Source organism: Argiope bruennichi, chromosome X1 (assembly GCF_947563725.1).
Source record: "Argiope bruennichi chromosome X1, qqArgBrue1.1, whole genome shotgun sequence".
NCBI lineage: Eukaryota > Metazoa > Arthropoda > Arachnida > Araneae > Araneidae > Argiope > Argiope bruennichi.
In genome coordinates, this window is record NC_079162.1 from 42,564,594 (window position 1) to 42,582,205 (window position 17,612).

The window sequence follows — 17,612 nt, forward strand, 5'->3', positions numbered from 1 at the left end:
ATGCATTTTATAGAGAACTAATACGATGAGGTCTGTTATCATGTTATCTTAATAAAGTAGAACAAGACGGACGATATTGAACAAAATAGTGCAGCACAATTGAAAATGCATGATATTGTCAGTGTTGTGCATTATCGTAGATTATTCAAGGACAAATTTCCTGCGGAAAAGTATGGCATACGTTTCGAAGGAATATGTTATTTTGAATAAAGGAATATTTATTTACTAGGTGTAAAAGCTTAACATAAGTTCATAATCTCAAATTCATAAATCATTCATAATCGTTTAACATAAACCTTCCATATCGTTTCTCTTAAATAATCATGATAATCAAGTCATAGCATTTCCATTTATATAGTTATCTCATTTAAGTAGCATAAGATGGAGTGCTTATTGGAGAACATCGTAAGTTAGAATACAGTATTGAGGAATACCGTAAATATTGTGAAATATTCAAAAACCTTTTGTACAAACAGCATCCTTCATGATTAACTACGAAATTATATTATTTTGAATAAAAAAAAATCATTGATTTATTTTGTTTAAATATAACACAAATTTTTCAATTATATTACTTCACTTAAAGTTTTAAAATTATAAGATGCTTGTAGCATTAATTTTTATCATCGATAAATCAATATAAAGATGGAAATGTGGGTCAAGAATTACATTCTGGAACTTTCTAAACATTATGCTGCTCGAAGGCACTTCATATTTGCTGTCTGCAAAGGACACACGAGCCTACATGATTAAATACAGCAAAATAAATATCTCAACTGTATTGATATTCCCCATTTAACTAACCAAAATTATTTTAGTACATCTAGTCACGAAATCGCCAAATTTATCGGAGCTTTTGATAAAAAGAACCCACCTTCGTATTTCTGTCGTAAATATTGTGTGTTAAAAGGTTGCGACAGGAAAGATAATTTCGTTTCCGCTACTTTTGCTTTCTTAGAATGATACAGTGAATTCAAAAAAGACATGGGGACTGACCAAACAAACGTGACCGTAGGTAAAAACAGGGCTATTTGATTGGCTGGGTGAACCACCCGTTTTTAGAAGCACGCAGTCGAAACAAAAGATTTCATGCTAAGAAGCAGTTTCGGGGCTCGCTAGGTGTGCGTTCTTTCCCATCAGAAATAGGTGGCTTACCTAAGCTGTTTATTGCTGCAGCAGCGCAGATGAATGGTATCAGTGGCAATAGAGAAAGGATCGATTTAAGGTCATTTTCCATAGTTCACTTCCTGTAAAGAAAATAAGATTGCATTCATTAGGGCATCTCATCTGAACATTCCAACAATTTGCATTATAAAATATAATCTTCTATAGGAAAATAAGGATATTAATTAATTTGAGATTCTTATATAATAAATATTCGTGAGATAAGACTCGTGATAACATTCGTGAATAAACATAATTAGCATTCGTGAGATAAGACTATATTCATTAAGGTATGTATCTCAAGTGAACATTCTAACATGATTCATTACAAAGTATAATTTCCTGTGAGAAAAGAAGGACAAAGTAACTCATTTGGGTATTTTATATAATAAATGTTACAATGTTTAACATGTAGGAATTTTCCACATTCACATCCTGTGTGGAAAATAAGGCTGTATTCATTAGTGTCTCTTAAGAGAATATTCTAACAAGATTCATTATGAAATATAATCCTCAACGAGAAAATAAGGACATTCTAACTAAATTTGGGTATTTGATATAACAAATATTACTTTGTTTAGCATGCATGAATTTTCCATATTTTACCAAGCATAAAGAAAATAGAACTGCATTTGCTGAGGAATCTTAAGTGAGGTTCAAACAGAATTCAGTATGTGAATTTTCTGTGAGTAAATAAAAATATTTAAACTAATTTGGACGTTTTGTATAAATGATATTGCTATGTTTAGAATGAATGAATTTTCCACGATTCAAATTCCACAAAGAATATAAGACTACATTAATTTGTTCATCCAAGTAATTAATATTTTAATAGTTAGAATGAATAATTTTCCTATAATTCACATCCAGTAATGATAGAAGGAATACTTAAACACAAGTGTCTAATAGAATTAATATTGCAAAGTTCAGCTTAGTCCAAATTAATTTTCCGCCCACAAGGAGAATAAGAATATTATTAATTTTGACTACATTTAAGCATTGTGAGCCAGTGAACCAATAAAAATTTCCTTGAAAAACTTTTAAGATTCAGTTTTATCAAAGAGTACAACAAACATAATGTAAAAGTGATTGTTTATAAAATATTTTGAATAGGACAAAATGTACAGTTGGTTGCTATAGGACTTTAAATAGATTAATAAGTACTCAAAAATAAAAATAAAATGAAATTGTTTAGTTTATTAAAAAAATATAGTAAAATGCTTTCAGAAATTTTGTTTCAATAGATACCACGATTACTAATAAGCAAAAATTTATATATTCTAAATAGCACATTGTATCATAATTCTGAAAAATGAAAAAATATTGAATAATTTTGCTTTACAATATCGATACTGTATAAAATATAAATTGTTATATTGCTTAATTACTGTGCTCCAATAATGCCATGTATTCCTATATTGTACAACGAAGTTCCCAATGTTAAAAGTATTCTTAAAATTTAGCCTGTTAGATAATTGGCCAAATTCTTAAAATTTCTCAATTCATCAGCATTTTCTACTTATCGTTTTTATTATTATTTTTCTTACTATCATATTTGTTATTCATCTGGAGATTCCGGTCAGGGATCTTCTGGTTAGTTTTCCGGCGATTGTTCTAATGAACTATCAGACTTATGTTAGCTTTTCTATATTTTGATAAATGCAAATATAAATGGAGTGTAATATTTCCTTATCAGTTAAAAATGTGTTAAATAAATGTCCTAATAATGTACAGTTTGAAAGAGTTTTCAAAAGTTTGACCTTTGTAAGAAAATACGGACTCCCGTAAAATACGAATACACAATAGTTTTTTTAACAAGGTAAAGAAAATAATTAAAGAAATCTTTGTACAATTAGGTTATACTGTAACAAGGTAAGATAATTGGGCGAAATCCACGATCATCATGGTTTCTCTGGCACGGGATAAGAAACATTTGGAAATTACATGAGAGTTATAAGAGTTAAGTGTAAAAAGTGTTTAAGTTTAAAATAGAAATATTTTCGAATAATGCGTAATATAATTTTTTTTTAAAAAAGAAAATAACATTTAATATTTCTTAATCCACTTTTGATATATTCAGATATTTAAAAATGTTGCATAGGAATGAAATATTTCTTCTTAAGTAGCCTTTTTTCCCTTTCAAAATATCTTTAACTTCAAACAATATTTAATACATCTTTATACGTCATTTTTTTAATGAAAAAATTGCCTCCATGAACAACATTTTTCTTAAAAATAATATAACAGCATGTGCTTTGGAACATAATCTCTGTTTTTGCTAGTGTTTTTTTTTTTATTTATAACTCAACTTCATTTTTTTTTTTTTTTTTTTTTTTTTTTACGATTTCAAGAATTATATTATTCGGATTTGCCTACGCACTAATGCGGGCATCTAAAATGGTTTTATAGTAAGTTCTATTTGAATTTTGTTCAGTTCACTTCCTGCAAAGGAATGCGATTATATCCATAAGAGTATCTGAAGCAAACATTGTAACAATGCTCGGCGAGAAAAAAAATTCATAAAACATAAGCATATGTTATTACATTAGAGGACATTTTTTTTTCGAAATTTTCATTAAAAACCTAAATTATTTGTTTTTTAAAAAAGAAAAAAATTAAGGATAAGAAGATACAGACTAATACGCACATTAATTAGGGAATTAATTTTTAATTAGCTAATTAGTATTCTATTTCAAACAGAATTGTGCAAGCTTTATTTGACCTAGGAATGTAAATTCGGTTGGAAATAATACTTATTGTTTCGTTTCGCAATCAACTTCACAATTATTTTATCTCGGAGAAGATATTTTTTTTTTCAAAATTTAGAAAGCGGATTAAAAGAAAACAATTTTAGTTCATAAGTATTTATTCTCAAATGCATCAGAAAGCTAACTTCTCTTATTTGCATCATTCGGATTAAGGTCCTTAATACCATTTAATTTTTGATAATGACTGAAGTTTTACTATCTTATTTTTTCTCCACTCTCTGACATGGTATGGTAAATTTTTTTAATCAAGATTTCATTTATTCTTAGGTATTATCTTTTTGAAAGGTAAAATGTCAGAGAAGAAAAATGTCAAAAGTTTAGTAAAATGTCGACTAATTAAATTTTTTTTTATTTAAGCGTTTTTTTTTAAATAACCGAATTTTTACTTAAGCGCAGTTATTATTTAGGTACATTTTTTTAATTAATCTGTCTCATTAATTTTTTGCATTGAAGCTACAAAAAAGCTTTTAAAGGCATTAATAAGGATTATGAAATGTATGAAAAATGACCTAAAGACGAGCATTTCGCTCTTTAAACTTTTCATGACGTAAGGATGTGAGCATATTTGAAACAACAGAGCTGATTTAATGTACACCATGCTCAGATATAGTGCAAATCTATTGTTGCCGATTGCTCAACCGATAGTTTTCTGGTCTGGAAACGGAGACATCACTAAGAAAACATTGTGGCTTCATGGAACGCGTTATAAGCCGGAAAATTTTCATAAAAAATATTTGGGTGAGAATTTCATGCCTTTTCTTTATTTTTGCAATAAATTTTACTCTCAGAAATTTTTATCAGTAATTTGAAAATAAATTTAATTAAAAACAATCTTAAGACACACGCGCGCCTTTATTCTAGTACTAAACAAAAGAAATATTTTATCTTAAAAGTTTTTCCCTTTTTAATCAGGTGGCTATATTTTTCTGTATTCACTATCAAATGACGATATTGATGTAGAATTTAATTAATTTAATTCATAATTAAATCAATAACAATAGCGATTTATTAATAAAGTAGTTTATTACATCAATTTAATTTATTATTAGCAATAATTAAATTAATAAAGTAGTTTATTATATCAATTTAATTTATTATTAGCAATAATTAAATTAATAAAGTAGTTTATTATATCTATTTAATTTATTATTAGCAGTAATTAATTCAATAAAGTAGCTTATTATATCTACAATACACTAGTATACAAGATTTCAAAACTCCAAAATATTTGAGAATTGAGTGAAATATCGTTTGAATTGAGTGAAATCTTAATAAACATTAAACAAGATAAAATTGGATAAAAGTGTTTACTTTAAAGGACGAATATCTTAATTGACTTTTTTCTTTATTTTGATAGCAACAAAATGAAACATATTGCAAGATCTAACAAATTGTTTTTATAGAACTTTTAAGAAATAATTCGTAGTTATCAGACTAGTGCTTCTCCTCCGAATACTTAGATTTTCATTATACATGTTACGTTATAATTTCTTTTATTATTTGACTAGAGGGAAAGTGGGTTCGATTTATTTCCAGAAACACCTCATGTTTGATCATTCCGAATTTCTTCCTTCTCAAAAGTTAGTTTAAAAACATTTATTGACAATTTTTTTGTGATTTAGAATCGTAAGAAAGGAAATTAATTTAACTTTTTAACAATAGAAATAGAAGAAATTTCTATAGGAGCATCTAATTAGAGCATGAATATCACACAAGTCTGATTTCATCGACCATATTTTCTTATTTAAACACAGCCATTATTTTTGCTGTATAATTAATCAGTTTAGTATATATTATATATTATCACATAACAGGCAACACCATCTCTCTCAAGTTTCAAAATTTTATAAGAAGAAGAAAAGATTAAACGTACCACAATAATAACGAAATAGAAGAAAAACCAAAACTTTCCAACAATAACGAATATACTTAACTTTTTTCACATCAGAAATGAGTATTGTTCATACTAGATGTTTAAAAAGTTGGGAGTTTTCGTTATTGGTAGCGAAAAATTCACTTTTTTTCCTTTCGGTTTTAAAATTTGGAAAATTGAGATAGATGTTCAGTATTTTGAATTGACTCTACACTGAACTCGAGGATTTGATCAGGTGGAAACATAAATTATAGAATGCAGCAGAAAATATGCTTATTTTCTTTTAGCTGAAAACTGTAGGATAGGTATCTTGAGCGTTAATTCTATTTTGAAAAGAAGAATGGAAAGCAAGATTAAACGTTTCAAATAAAAATGTGGAAATTTAATTACAGACCCAGACGACCTCGCCATCTGGCAATGACTCAGAATTTGGAGATATGTTTCAAAATATCTCACTCGTTAGAAAGTTAATTTTTAAAACTAAACATCAAAATATAATTGAAGTTTCGCAATATGATTTTAGATATTATGTATTCGAAAGACTTAGCAAAACGTTGTACCGATTTCTTTTCCTCGTCACCACTCTCATTTTCTAAGCAAACCAAAAGCGGCGTTACACGATTTTTGAAATAACGGAACTACTTTTGAAACTTTTTTAAAAGCCTTTATAATTCTTTTTAACTATTAATTTAGAAAGCTACTTAATATATAAATAAAGATAAGTGCTCATTTTTCAATGTTCGGAAAATAAATCAAATGGATTCCAAAATATGGGTATTCGTAATAAATCTTAATTTTGGATGAATCAATTCATACATCCCAACTTTGTACCAAGTTTTGAAGTGCTGCTATTTAGAAAGCTTTCTCTCGGATGTTATGGCCATTGGCTTGCTAGCCAATGGCCATAGTATCTAATGAGGGACGATTTGCATGGATCGAAATCGTCATTTCGATTCGTCTTAATGTGATGAGACTGCTGTGGATAGTTTGGATAACCATTCAAATTCTTCAATATTCATCTGATTAAATATTTCCTGGTTGTATAGGACAATCGACTGTCATTTTGATAAAGAAGCCACTAATAATTATTATAAAAAAAATGATAATCTAATTAATGCAAAATTTGAGGATTAGGTTTAGGAATGATATAGTTATTATTAACATTTTATATTAAAATTTTTTATTAATGTGAAATGTAAAGGTATAGGAATTATAGAATTAAAATGCATGTTCGGAGATTATTTGCCTTAATCATATACTTTCAGATTTTTTTAACAAGTTTTTACCCCTCCTTTTTCTTAAAAAAAATTTCATTGAAAATTTAGCTTCTTCTCAATAAAAATAGCCAAATGTAAAACAATCTTACGAAAACGAAATGAGATTAAATGCTAAAGTAAACGCATTGTGATTTTGTATTTATTTTCTTATTCAGCCATGACAAAATTTAACTGAAAATGTTCACATTTTTGGTATTCTTTTGGAAAATCCAGTTGAAATATTTTAGTGTTTTAATAGAAATTTCGTAAATATATATTTTTAGCGCATTTTCAGAAGCTCTGAAACGTCATGAGTTAACCTCAGACGCTATGATAAGCTATCTCGCATACTGCGAGTCAAAATTAAAACATTAATTGTCGACATTTCATATCAATTTTTTAAAGCTATACGAATTTAGAAGTTATTCACATAGCTTTTTTCAAGTGTTTAATTTTAAAGGCGATACGTTTTCTTTAATGAGTATAAAAATAATTATTTTATTTTAATGAATAAATAATTAATACGAAATTTTATCGATGCTCAAAATTTATGGAAATTTTTTTCTTTATTTTACACTTTTTTTTCAAGTTAGAATTCATGATATAAAAGGGTGGGGGACTATTAGCTGATTTTTTTCCGAATCATTGACTTAGATCTATGAAATTAAAAATACAAATGCCTCAAATATCTTTAAAAACTGAAATATCTTTTAACTGAATATGTTATTTTAATAAACCTAATTGTAATTAAAAAAATTCATTATTATCACATAAAATTATTATTATTATAATTATCATTATGTATTATGTTATTATAATTATAATAGTTATCATTATATATTACATTATTATAATTAAAATAATTATCATTATTATCAGAAATATCCATTATTATCACATTATTATCACAAATACATTGGTATGACTTTGTAATTTCATTAAAAAGTGAATTGTCTGGAAATATCTTCTGCTTAAATTTAACTTAATTTTAAAATTTTGAATTTTTAAAATTAAATTTGATTTTCAATTAACTGAAGGACGCCAAAATCTAAAGTGCATATCAGATTTATTTTATTGCATAAAAAGAAATTCTTACAATACATTTTATATAATTTCCTTAAAAATTAAAACGCATCAGAGGTGAAAGTGAATCTTAAAAACTTTATTGTAAATGGATGTTTTTACAGATTTAAACGTATTTCAAATGCTCCATCCATCTTCCTACCTTTAAATCTAAAAAAAAATATCGATTTAAGTTATAAAAATATATTTATTTATCTGAAGCCATTAATTATTCATTTTATTTAAGAACTAACATTTTACTCAGTGTTAGTTTGTTTCATCTGAAGAATATATTTTGAAAATAAAATATAAAAAAGGGAATTTCGTATTTTGGCCAATTTCTGCTAACTGCAAAGTTCCCATCCACTTAAAGCTTTTTAGTGAATTCGATCGTTTATATTTTTAAGTTTGAGTTTTGAGAAAGGGGGAAAAAAAGTATTTTCCGAGAACCTCTTTGAAAAGGGGAAAGATTCAAGTACGTTAGATCTAGAAAGTGATAGAGTCACAGTTAAACATTTTCTTCTGTGGCAGTGTCATGATTAATCACTTCCAAAAGATTTGATTCAAAATTTTTATTACCCACTTTCGAGGAAATGCATCTAACAAAATTTTGGATAAAAATATAAGATTTATTATTATTATTATTACTATTTTATCATTTTGAGTTCATTATAACTATTCGTAGCTTTAAAAAAAAGATTCTTGAAGGTTTGAAAGAACTATATGTAATAATTTACGAGTTTGTCGGTAAGAAAAAAAAAGTTGAAGCTTAGGAAATATATACAAATTAAATTATTTTTTAAATATTATATACCATAGTATATCAAATATAAAATTTCTAAAAAATTTCTATTCTGTAAAATGAATTTGAAATTTCCTTCTACATGAGCGTATTTTTTCAGTGAAAATCTGTCAGATAATTTTTATGTATCATATCCTTTTAAAATAATTTTTAATATTATTTGCTGAATTTCCATACATAATAATATACTTTTCAAATATGCTTTCTTTCATTATTTTTCATTAGGCCATGAAATTTATCGGAGCTTACTGTACAGATGCTATTATTTTTTTCGCTTACTATTTACATAAATATTAATCTTTTTTGATTTAATAATTAATGGAACATTTTAATTCAACTTGGTTTCGTTATTATGTGCTAAAACAGTCCGTAATATGTGGATATATTTTCAATCAAATTCCAGAGCATCTGCATAATGCAGTAATTTCTTTTAACATTTTAAGCATCTCTAATTACATTTTATGTGATGTATTATTATATTATCATGTATTATAATGTATATTATATTATACAATGCATTTTAAATACATTCTTAGAATATTTCTACCTTCAATTTTTTTGATTACTATTTTTTTAAATAAAATTTACCTTTGTAACACACTAGCAGAATATTTTATTCACATTCTATTATATTAACACGATTTGCAAAGCTACTTTTAAGTACATTTGTTGATTATTCTTTGTTTTATATAAGATTGTTCAAATCCATTGAAGGTTGCAGCTGCACAGCCACAGCTGTTTCAGTCTTCTCCTTCTTCTAAACATTTGTCTTTTCTTTGATTTAACAAACAAAATTAATGGAAATTTCTACTGACAACTCTATTTTGTTAATCTTAGAGTTTCTTTGAAGGTTATGGACTTAAAAGAAGAATGCGTGTGTAGATAAAGTGTCGAAGACAAAAGCTTGATAATGGAAACCTCCCGTTAGCGAATGCATTCTGTTTCCTTTACGAGTTTTCTTTTTCTTTTTTTTGTACTTTTGTTCTTTATTTTCTCCGAGCTTTCGTCAATATTAGAATGGGTCGACTGTTGGTTTCTTCCACTGGGTTACTTCCTCAAGACTGGCCTTGCTTAAGCAAATAAAGAAGTAATCGTCAAACTGTCATGTGACGGAAATAGTCAAAAGTAATGTTCGTAGACAGAGAAGCAAGAAAAAGAAAAACATACCGAATCACACGCTCCGGTGGGAAAAATCAACACACATTTCTTCACACTAGGAGTCTTCAACCCTTCGATTTGTTAAATCTTAGACAGAAAGTCGGGTCAATATCTTTTGGGAAAAATTAACTAAGGACAGATTCAAAAACTTATTCATAAAATAATTTTTCTATCAGTAAGCAAACTTTAATAAGCAAAAAAAGCAAATAATATCTTTTACAAAAAAAAATAATAAATAAATAAATAAATAAAAGATAAAAATAATCGATGAAGCAGATTTATTTTCTTAAGACTATGTAATCATCACAATAGTTTTTAATCGTAATGTCCTGATACAAACGATACAAAACGGATCTAATGAATGCACGTGAATGTAATGAATGTATCATGAAAGTACGATGCTTTTTTAAAGGTTACTTCATGAAAAATGCATTTTGATTGATTTATGCAATTTAAGAGAAAGTCAGATTCTAAATTTGATATTGCGCAAAAGAGATTATATTATTTTACTGTTCAACTTTCTAGAATCCTGAACTATCCTGAAGCTGTAATATTATATTCGATGAAGGGAATATCGAATATAATATTAGAATTAGTCCTGGAAAATATTATATAATAATCGATGAAAAAATAATTAATACGTTCACCAAATAAATCACATATGAGCTAAATCTCCACAAAATTAATATCTTAAGATATTTTTGTACTCTTTGTGAAATTTATAGTTCGGTTAAAAATTAGATATTTTTTGTAAAACGAATTTTTTTTATGATGTTTTTTTTTTATTTTTAACTGTTTAATGTGCTAGATTTATGACAGATTATATATTATCATGTTTTTATTGACTAATTTTATATTTTGTAATACAAAAGGCAACATTTGGTAACATTATATTTCATTTAAAACTGAATTTGCTGATTATAAATATCTGGAATGCAAGGTAACTTAAGGGTTCTTTAGTTCATAAACAAATTAATGAAATATTTCTAAATAACGATTATTCAAAATTTTATGAGTCGAATTTTAAAATGTAAGTCGCATCTCATCGCGTAATGTTATACATATGCATTAGAAAATATCAACACAGAAGTTTTGTTATAAAAACATGGGTGATTTTTGTAAGAATTAAAATTTAAAACTAATAAAAAATGTAAGAATCTTTTAAGAATTTTATACTAGTTCAGTAAAGCGCAAAGAAATAAATATATGCACTGAAATAATTCAACAACAAATATAAGAATTAAAATTAATGTTTTATGTCATTATTTTTTCTTGCAACTGTTTATAAAATATATAAGCTTGACTTAATACCAAGCACAAGCGAATATAAAAGACGCCCACACATAAAGGCACCATATGGTGTTGCATTTTATTGGAATTTCTTTCTTAAACATATTTATATTCAAATTACTCCTGGATATTGAAGATCCAAGAATGTTTCTTGTTTTCACTTGTAAAAACACAATTTTTGGAAACTAATGCTTAGAGTTTGTGGACAAAGAAATGAAAATATTGTCATGTTGCTTTATTAACATTCCAAGGAAATTTGAATGTACCTGACATGGTACTTCAATCTGAATCGTAAAATTGATTTTCTAGTATTAAACAAAATTTAAATGAGTTCAGCAATTCTTGACAAAAAATAATTCTTATTCACAATGCTAATAGCAAATGTGAATCAAATTTTGAGGAAACAATTTCTAGGCGTGGTAGCTGGTATCGATGAAATTAGCAAAAAATAAAAATTTCAGGTTTTACTTATGTGTAGCATGACAGCGATTATTGAAATGGTCTTTCTTTTTTAAAATTAAAATTAGGCAATATGTTAAGTGATAAAAATATGACTCATTGTTGGCTATCTGATAAGATTAAAATCTTTATTTTTTAAAAATCTGAAATTTTATAGGCATGAGAAAATTATGGTTTCATCAAGTTCAATTATTTGTTCATTAAATGAATCATGTTATAAAATACGATTACAATTTCGGACATATACTAACAAATTCTTCATCCAAAGGTGAATTATTTAGCATGCCTCACCCTGTTTACAATTTTTTGATAGGGAAAGTAAAATCTATCTGAAATCGTCAACAGTAAATTAATTACCATATCGATGGTAACTGTAGCAGTAACTGAAATACGAATGCAGGTTATTTATTACTTAGCTTATTCCTTTACAGAACTTCGTAAGGAAGAAAGTCTGCTGACACGAAAAGACCTAGTTTTGGTAATAAACTTTTTAGAATTCATAGAAACATAAAAAAATGAAACATTCTGTCTGTGTATTGACAAAAATGACAAAGTCAAAATAAAAAGTAAAACGAGGCAATGTGCTCTCAGTGTTTTAAGTTGCCATCTTCGTAACAGAAAGAATATAACAAACCAATATGTACGCTTTAAATATTGTATATTACATATACATTAATACGCTTGATTTTTTCCGAGACTGACATAGTTAAACAACACAACTATAAGACATAGTAAAACAATGAGATGATATAGTAAAACAACAAGAGAACTTTCACTTATTTTTCTTTTGGCTTTTAGCAGTATACCAACAATTTGTTAAAAATGCAAATTTTCATTTTTTTTTATTTTAGAACCTTTTACTTTGAATTAATCAATTAAATAATCAGTTCAATGTTTAAAACAATTGTAATATCAATTGCACCAATTACAATTCATAATTTTTATGCAGGGTGCCTATGACTGAAATCTCATTCGAAGATGATAAATAATATTTATATCACAACTATGACTAAAATATCATTCGACGACGGCTATCATGTTTATACTATGAAAAATTCGCGTATCTCCTCCTATTATTTATTTTTAGAAAATTTTAGAGAGTATTTTTTTTCTTTTACCTCAGAATTTTCTATTTTACAATCGCTAATTAATTAACATTTTTCTGATTAAAGTAATTGTTAATATCTGTAAAACCAGTTACAATCCCTCATGATTGTGACTGAATTATTATTCGACAGCGACTAATTAAATTTATACTACGGTATATTCGCATATCTTTTCTTATCATTCATTTTTTTTTTGAACATTTTAGGACAATTCGTGCTATGAAAAGCTTGCCATCGAAATTTAATGTTTTTTCGACAGTTAGATTTCATCTACAATCCTATTCTAACCATTCGGCTTTTAAATGTTTAAATAACAAATAATCATACTTCATTTATTTTTCATCTTTTCATATATCAGTTTGTACTACATGCTTCCGCCCTTGAAAAGCACAGAGGCATGATTAAATTATTTAGAATAAATAACTTCCTTTATTTAAATGCTCTATCATCGGCGAAACAACACCACGTGTTTTATTTGAAAAACAAACAAAGCATCAGGGATCAATAAATTCTTTTGCATTTAATCATTTGTCCACCAAAGTCATCTGGATGATTTTCCCCGAACATTAAAGAATGTTATTTGATACAAATATTACTCAACATAGAAAAAAAAATGATGAAATTGAAAAAAAAATGATAAATGACGGAAAGAGATAAGGGAGCAGTAGTCAGAATCCATTTGGTGTTGAGAAAAAGGATGAGTTATCTGTTTATTGTATTTCGATTTTCATCCAAATGTTTCATGAGCACGTTTCATGATAGTCTTGTTTCAATTTAATTTTTTTTTCTCCACTAGTCATTACTTCCGAAACGTAATAAAGAAATTGCTTTGGATGTACGCTTCGAAATAAGCAATGAAATTGAAACTGAATATTTTGATGAATCATTTTCATGTATTTCAGAAATGGAGAATAATTTGAAACGATGTTAAAATGAATCAGTACCTTTTTTCGATGCTTTTTTCATATTATTGCTTCCTAGTTTATTTTTATATGCAAATAGCACTTTTCTTTCTTCCTATTATTGAATAAAAGTATTGCAATTTAATATAATAATAGTTTTTTTTAAATGTCCCGTGTTTCAAAGTGAGGTAATCATCTTTCACGGGGACAGTGTCAAATATTTCAAAATTTATAAGTAAAAATTACCTTGATTTAATTAATTTGTTAGAATTTTTAAAAGAACCATTTTTAAATGAATTTTCGTTCAGTTATTATATATGAATCTTTAATTTTTTATTTGCTTTTCCTTTTTTGGCGTTCACATCAATATCCTTCTGATCGAATTGAAGTCACAAAGAGAAAAGTTTATGAAATTCGGATTAACATAAAAATTATGCAAAAAATAATTTATCGAGAAATATTAACATAATAAGAATTATTATTATGGATCTGAAAATTTTAATGATTATCAGTTTCTCTCATAATTAATTTGTAAATATGTTTGAAGAACAGCATAATAAAGATAAGTATATTTTAAGTTGTAGGAGGCTTTTTAAGATTCCAAAAATAAGTAAAATGTAAATACAACTAAATTTAAATTCGTTAAACTTTATCTTATCCAGAGAAAAGACGCGTAAAAGCTGTTTCAAAATAATTTATCATGATTCTTAAACAGGAAAGTTACTAAAAAGATTAAGTAAATCTTTCTATTCACGTAAAAGAGTATGATAAATATTTCTATTCATTATTTAATATACTGAATAATTATCTGTGGTATATGAACGCAGTATATTTTCTTTATAGACAGTCAATAATAATTTTACTTTGAATGCTTAGAGAACATTTTTATGAAGGAAAAAAATATTTTAGTTGATTCTGAATAATTGTGTGCCTTTTAATTGAAAAGAAATAAACTTTCTTTCTATACTTTTGCGAACTATAAATTAGGCTATTTGTCAAGAAATTCATTCACATCTAAGTTTATTTCGAAAAGCAAAGCAATTGTTCCTAAATAAATAAAAATATATATGTATACAAATGAAAATAATTATTTTTCTGTACGCTTTATAATTTTTCGAAATAATTCAAAACATAAAATAAATTGGTTTACAAAATACATTTCTCATAATTCACTAACAAGACAAAAATATACTCCTAACACTCACAGCACTTTTCTCAGAACCCCCCAATCTTTTATTTCCAACGCGTTCTAAGTTTGCGAACTTTTTAAGTTTGGTTTCTGACTCTAATTTTTCTTCCGAAACTACAATGCCCTTTTAAACAATGATTTACGAAATAAAATGAAAATTCGCTACAAAGTTGAAGGAAGAACTTCTTTCTAATCAAAAAGATAAGTAATCAAGTACCTGGATGAGTGACAGTTTACTTGATTGGCCGGCACCGGACTATCGAAGTAACAGGTTCGTGAGCGAGGTTCTTTTCCAGGAGTCGACTGTCCGTCATCTCACCGGATGTACACAAACCATGACGGAATCTCCCGAAAACCGGGGCTTTTAATGCTGCCTGGATCAACTAGTAGTTGGGAGAAGCTCCGAGAGATGGCGCACTGATATTTAATCGGGAATTCGATTTGGTTGAAATGTGTTCCAAGTTGAGGAAGATACATGTTGGTGCTACCCTGAAACTGGAGAGTATATTTTAAGAGAAGGTGTTTCTTGAATACACTTCTCAATGTTACGATAAAATAGTTGAACAAATATTCTATTTTGCTAATTATAAATAGAAGTAGTAGCGGAAAAGAAAGAAGAGAGGGGAAAAATAGTGTTTATAAACTTTAAAATTTGCTTTTAATACATTTTGTTTTTTAGTTAAATAACTTTTTTAGGATTCTTACCATAAAAACTCAGTTTTCTATATATATATATCTTATGATATATATTTTTTATACTGTTTTCAATACACTTAAAAAAATATGCATTTTGCAGTTGTTACATCAAATATGAGAAGAAAGTGACAATTATATCTGAAATTGTATTGTATAATGCTATTTTTTTTTTACTGTGCGCACTATATTAATAAAATTAGAAAATCTCAAGACCAATCGACAAATTCTGTCCTTTAAATACGAATTATCATACGAATACATTAATCTGAAGTCCGCAATACCGAAGCTTGACTTTTCCTTGCGAAATAAATTTAACAAAACCAGTTTTTAAAAGCACACTTTTGTTAGTGAACTAGGAACTTATAATTTTTAAATTACTTTCTACCATTTAGTCATTATTTTTAATTTATAATTATAAATATTGGGGATCTTATAAATAATTTTCTCAGATTCAAGCTAACTATAGTCAGTATAGTAGCGGCAGTTTTATTTTGTAAAATAAAATTTTATTAGTGAACTTAAATCAGAAATTGAAAAAAAATTGCCTTTTAATTTTTAATTTATAATCATTTATATAAATATGACGAGTACTTGACACTTCGGAATGCTTCCAAGTGGAAAATTCTGCAACTACAACAATTTCTCTATGTATTTTTTCAATAATATTTCAGCTATCTTTGCTATTATTAGTTGAAAATAAAAATTCATTAGAAACGAATTGGAATTTCGTAAGTAATAATTAATAGTAAACAATAAACACTAATAAACCGTAAGCTTTGTTAATTTTAACTTCCGCAAAAGTTATCAAGGTATGATTTTAAAAATGCTGATGACTTTTTTGTTGCAACCAATCTTTCTACATAGAAACAGAGTTAAAGAAGTAATTTAAAATATTAAAAACTAAATTATCAATCAAAATCGCCTAAAAATATTCAAAAATAATTTTATGCGCGAAAGAGGATCGTATTAGTTCCATTGACAAAAGCGATCTTATCTCAGAAATTACTGATGGCGTCCAGTGTATGAATCAAAACTTTATTAAATCAATCGATTAAATGATATCTATTTCCGAAAATGTTAAAATAGTGCATTGTTATTGGAAATACTCAAGTGTTCAAAATTTCTTTAAATTCGTCAGGAAGGGAATGACGAATCAATAACAAAAAACTCTTTACCAACATGGTTCAAATCAAGTTAAATAAAAGTATATAATAAAAAGAGATAAAGATATGGGTAAAATCAAAAAGTTTTTTTTTCTGGTAAAAGAATTAAACGAAATTATGAAACACACATGAAGAAATTTCCATTGATTTTTTTAATGCGTAACACGTTGATAATACATTGATGTTTTAATTATACAAGAACAATTTATAAAACATTAAAATTAAAAAAACACTACTGTCTTTCTTCAGAGTAACAAATCAATATAATTTACATAATATTTGAGCAATGCAATAGAATTTTGATATGCTGAAATACAAAATGTTTAATTTTTGTGAAGCAGTTGCGCGAAAGAAGATCGTATTATTACCACTTTTTAGTGGAATTAATACCATCCTTGTTGGTGCATAAAGGGATTTTTGGAGTAATTTTGGGGGATTTTGATTGATAATTTAATTTTTAGTATTTCAAATTACTTTTTTAACGTTGGTGCAATGTAAAAAGATTGACTGCAGCAAAAAATATCAAATATTTTTAAAATCTTATGTTGATAATTTTTTTTTTTTTTTTTTTTTTTGTGGAAGTTAAAAAATTAGCAATGCTTACGATTTATTAGTGTTTATTATTATTATTTTTTTTATGAAAGGCCAATTTGTTTTTCGAATCAGTTTTCATTTTCAAATAATAATAACAAAGAAAGCTGAAATCTTATTGAAAGAAAGCGTA

The 17,612-nt window shown here is 26.7% G+C and overlaps 1 protein-coding gene across 1 annotated transcript in view; it reads right to left on the minus strand.

The window, feature by feature from the left end:
- The window catches only part of LOC129958973 (fibroblast growth factor receptor-like 1), a 51,445-nt gene extending 36,070 nt beyond the window's left edge, over window positions 1-15,375 (minus strand). Inside the window, exons 1-2 of the mRNA XM_056071733.1 lie at window positions 15,247-15,375; window positions 1,156-1,247 (exon numbers count right to left, since the gene is read on the minus strand). Coding sequence (XP_055927708.1) covers window positions 1,156-1,237 — 82 coding nt within the window. The 5' untranslated portion in view covers window positions 1,238-1,247; window positions 15,247-15,375. The remainder of the gene's footprint in view (window positions 1-1,155; window positions 1,248-15,246) is intronic.
- Between the last annotated feature and the right edge of the window lie 2,237 nt (window positions 15,376-17,612).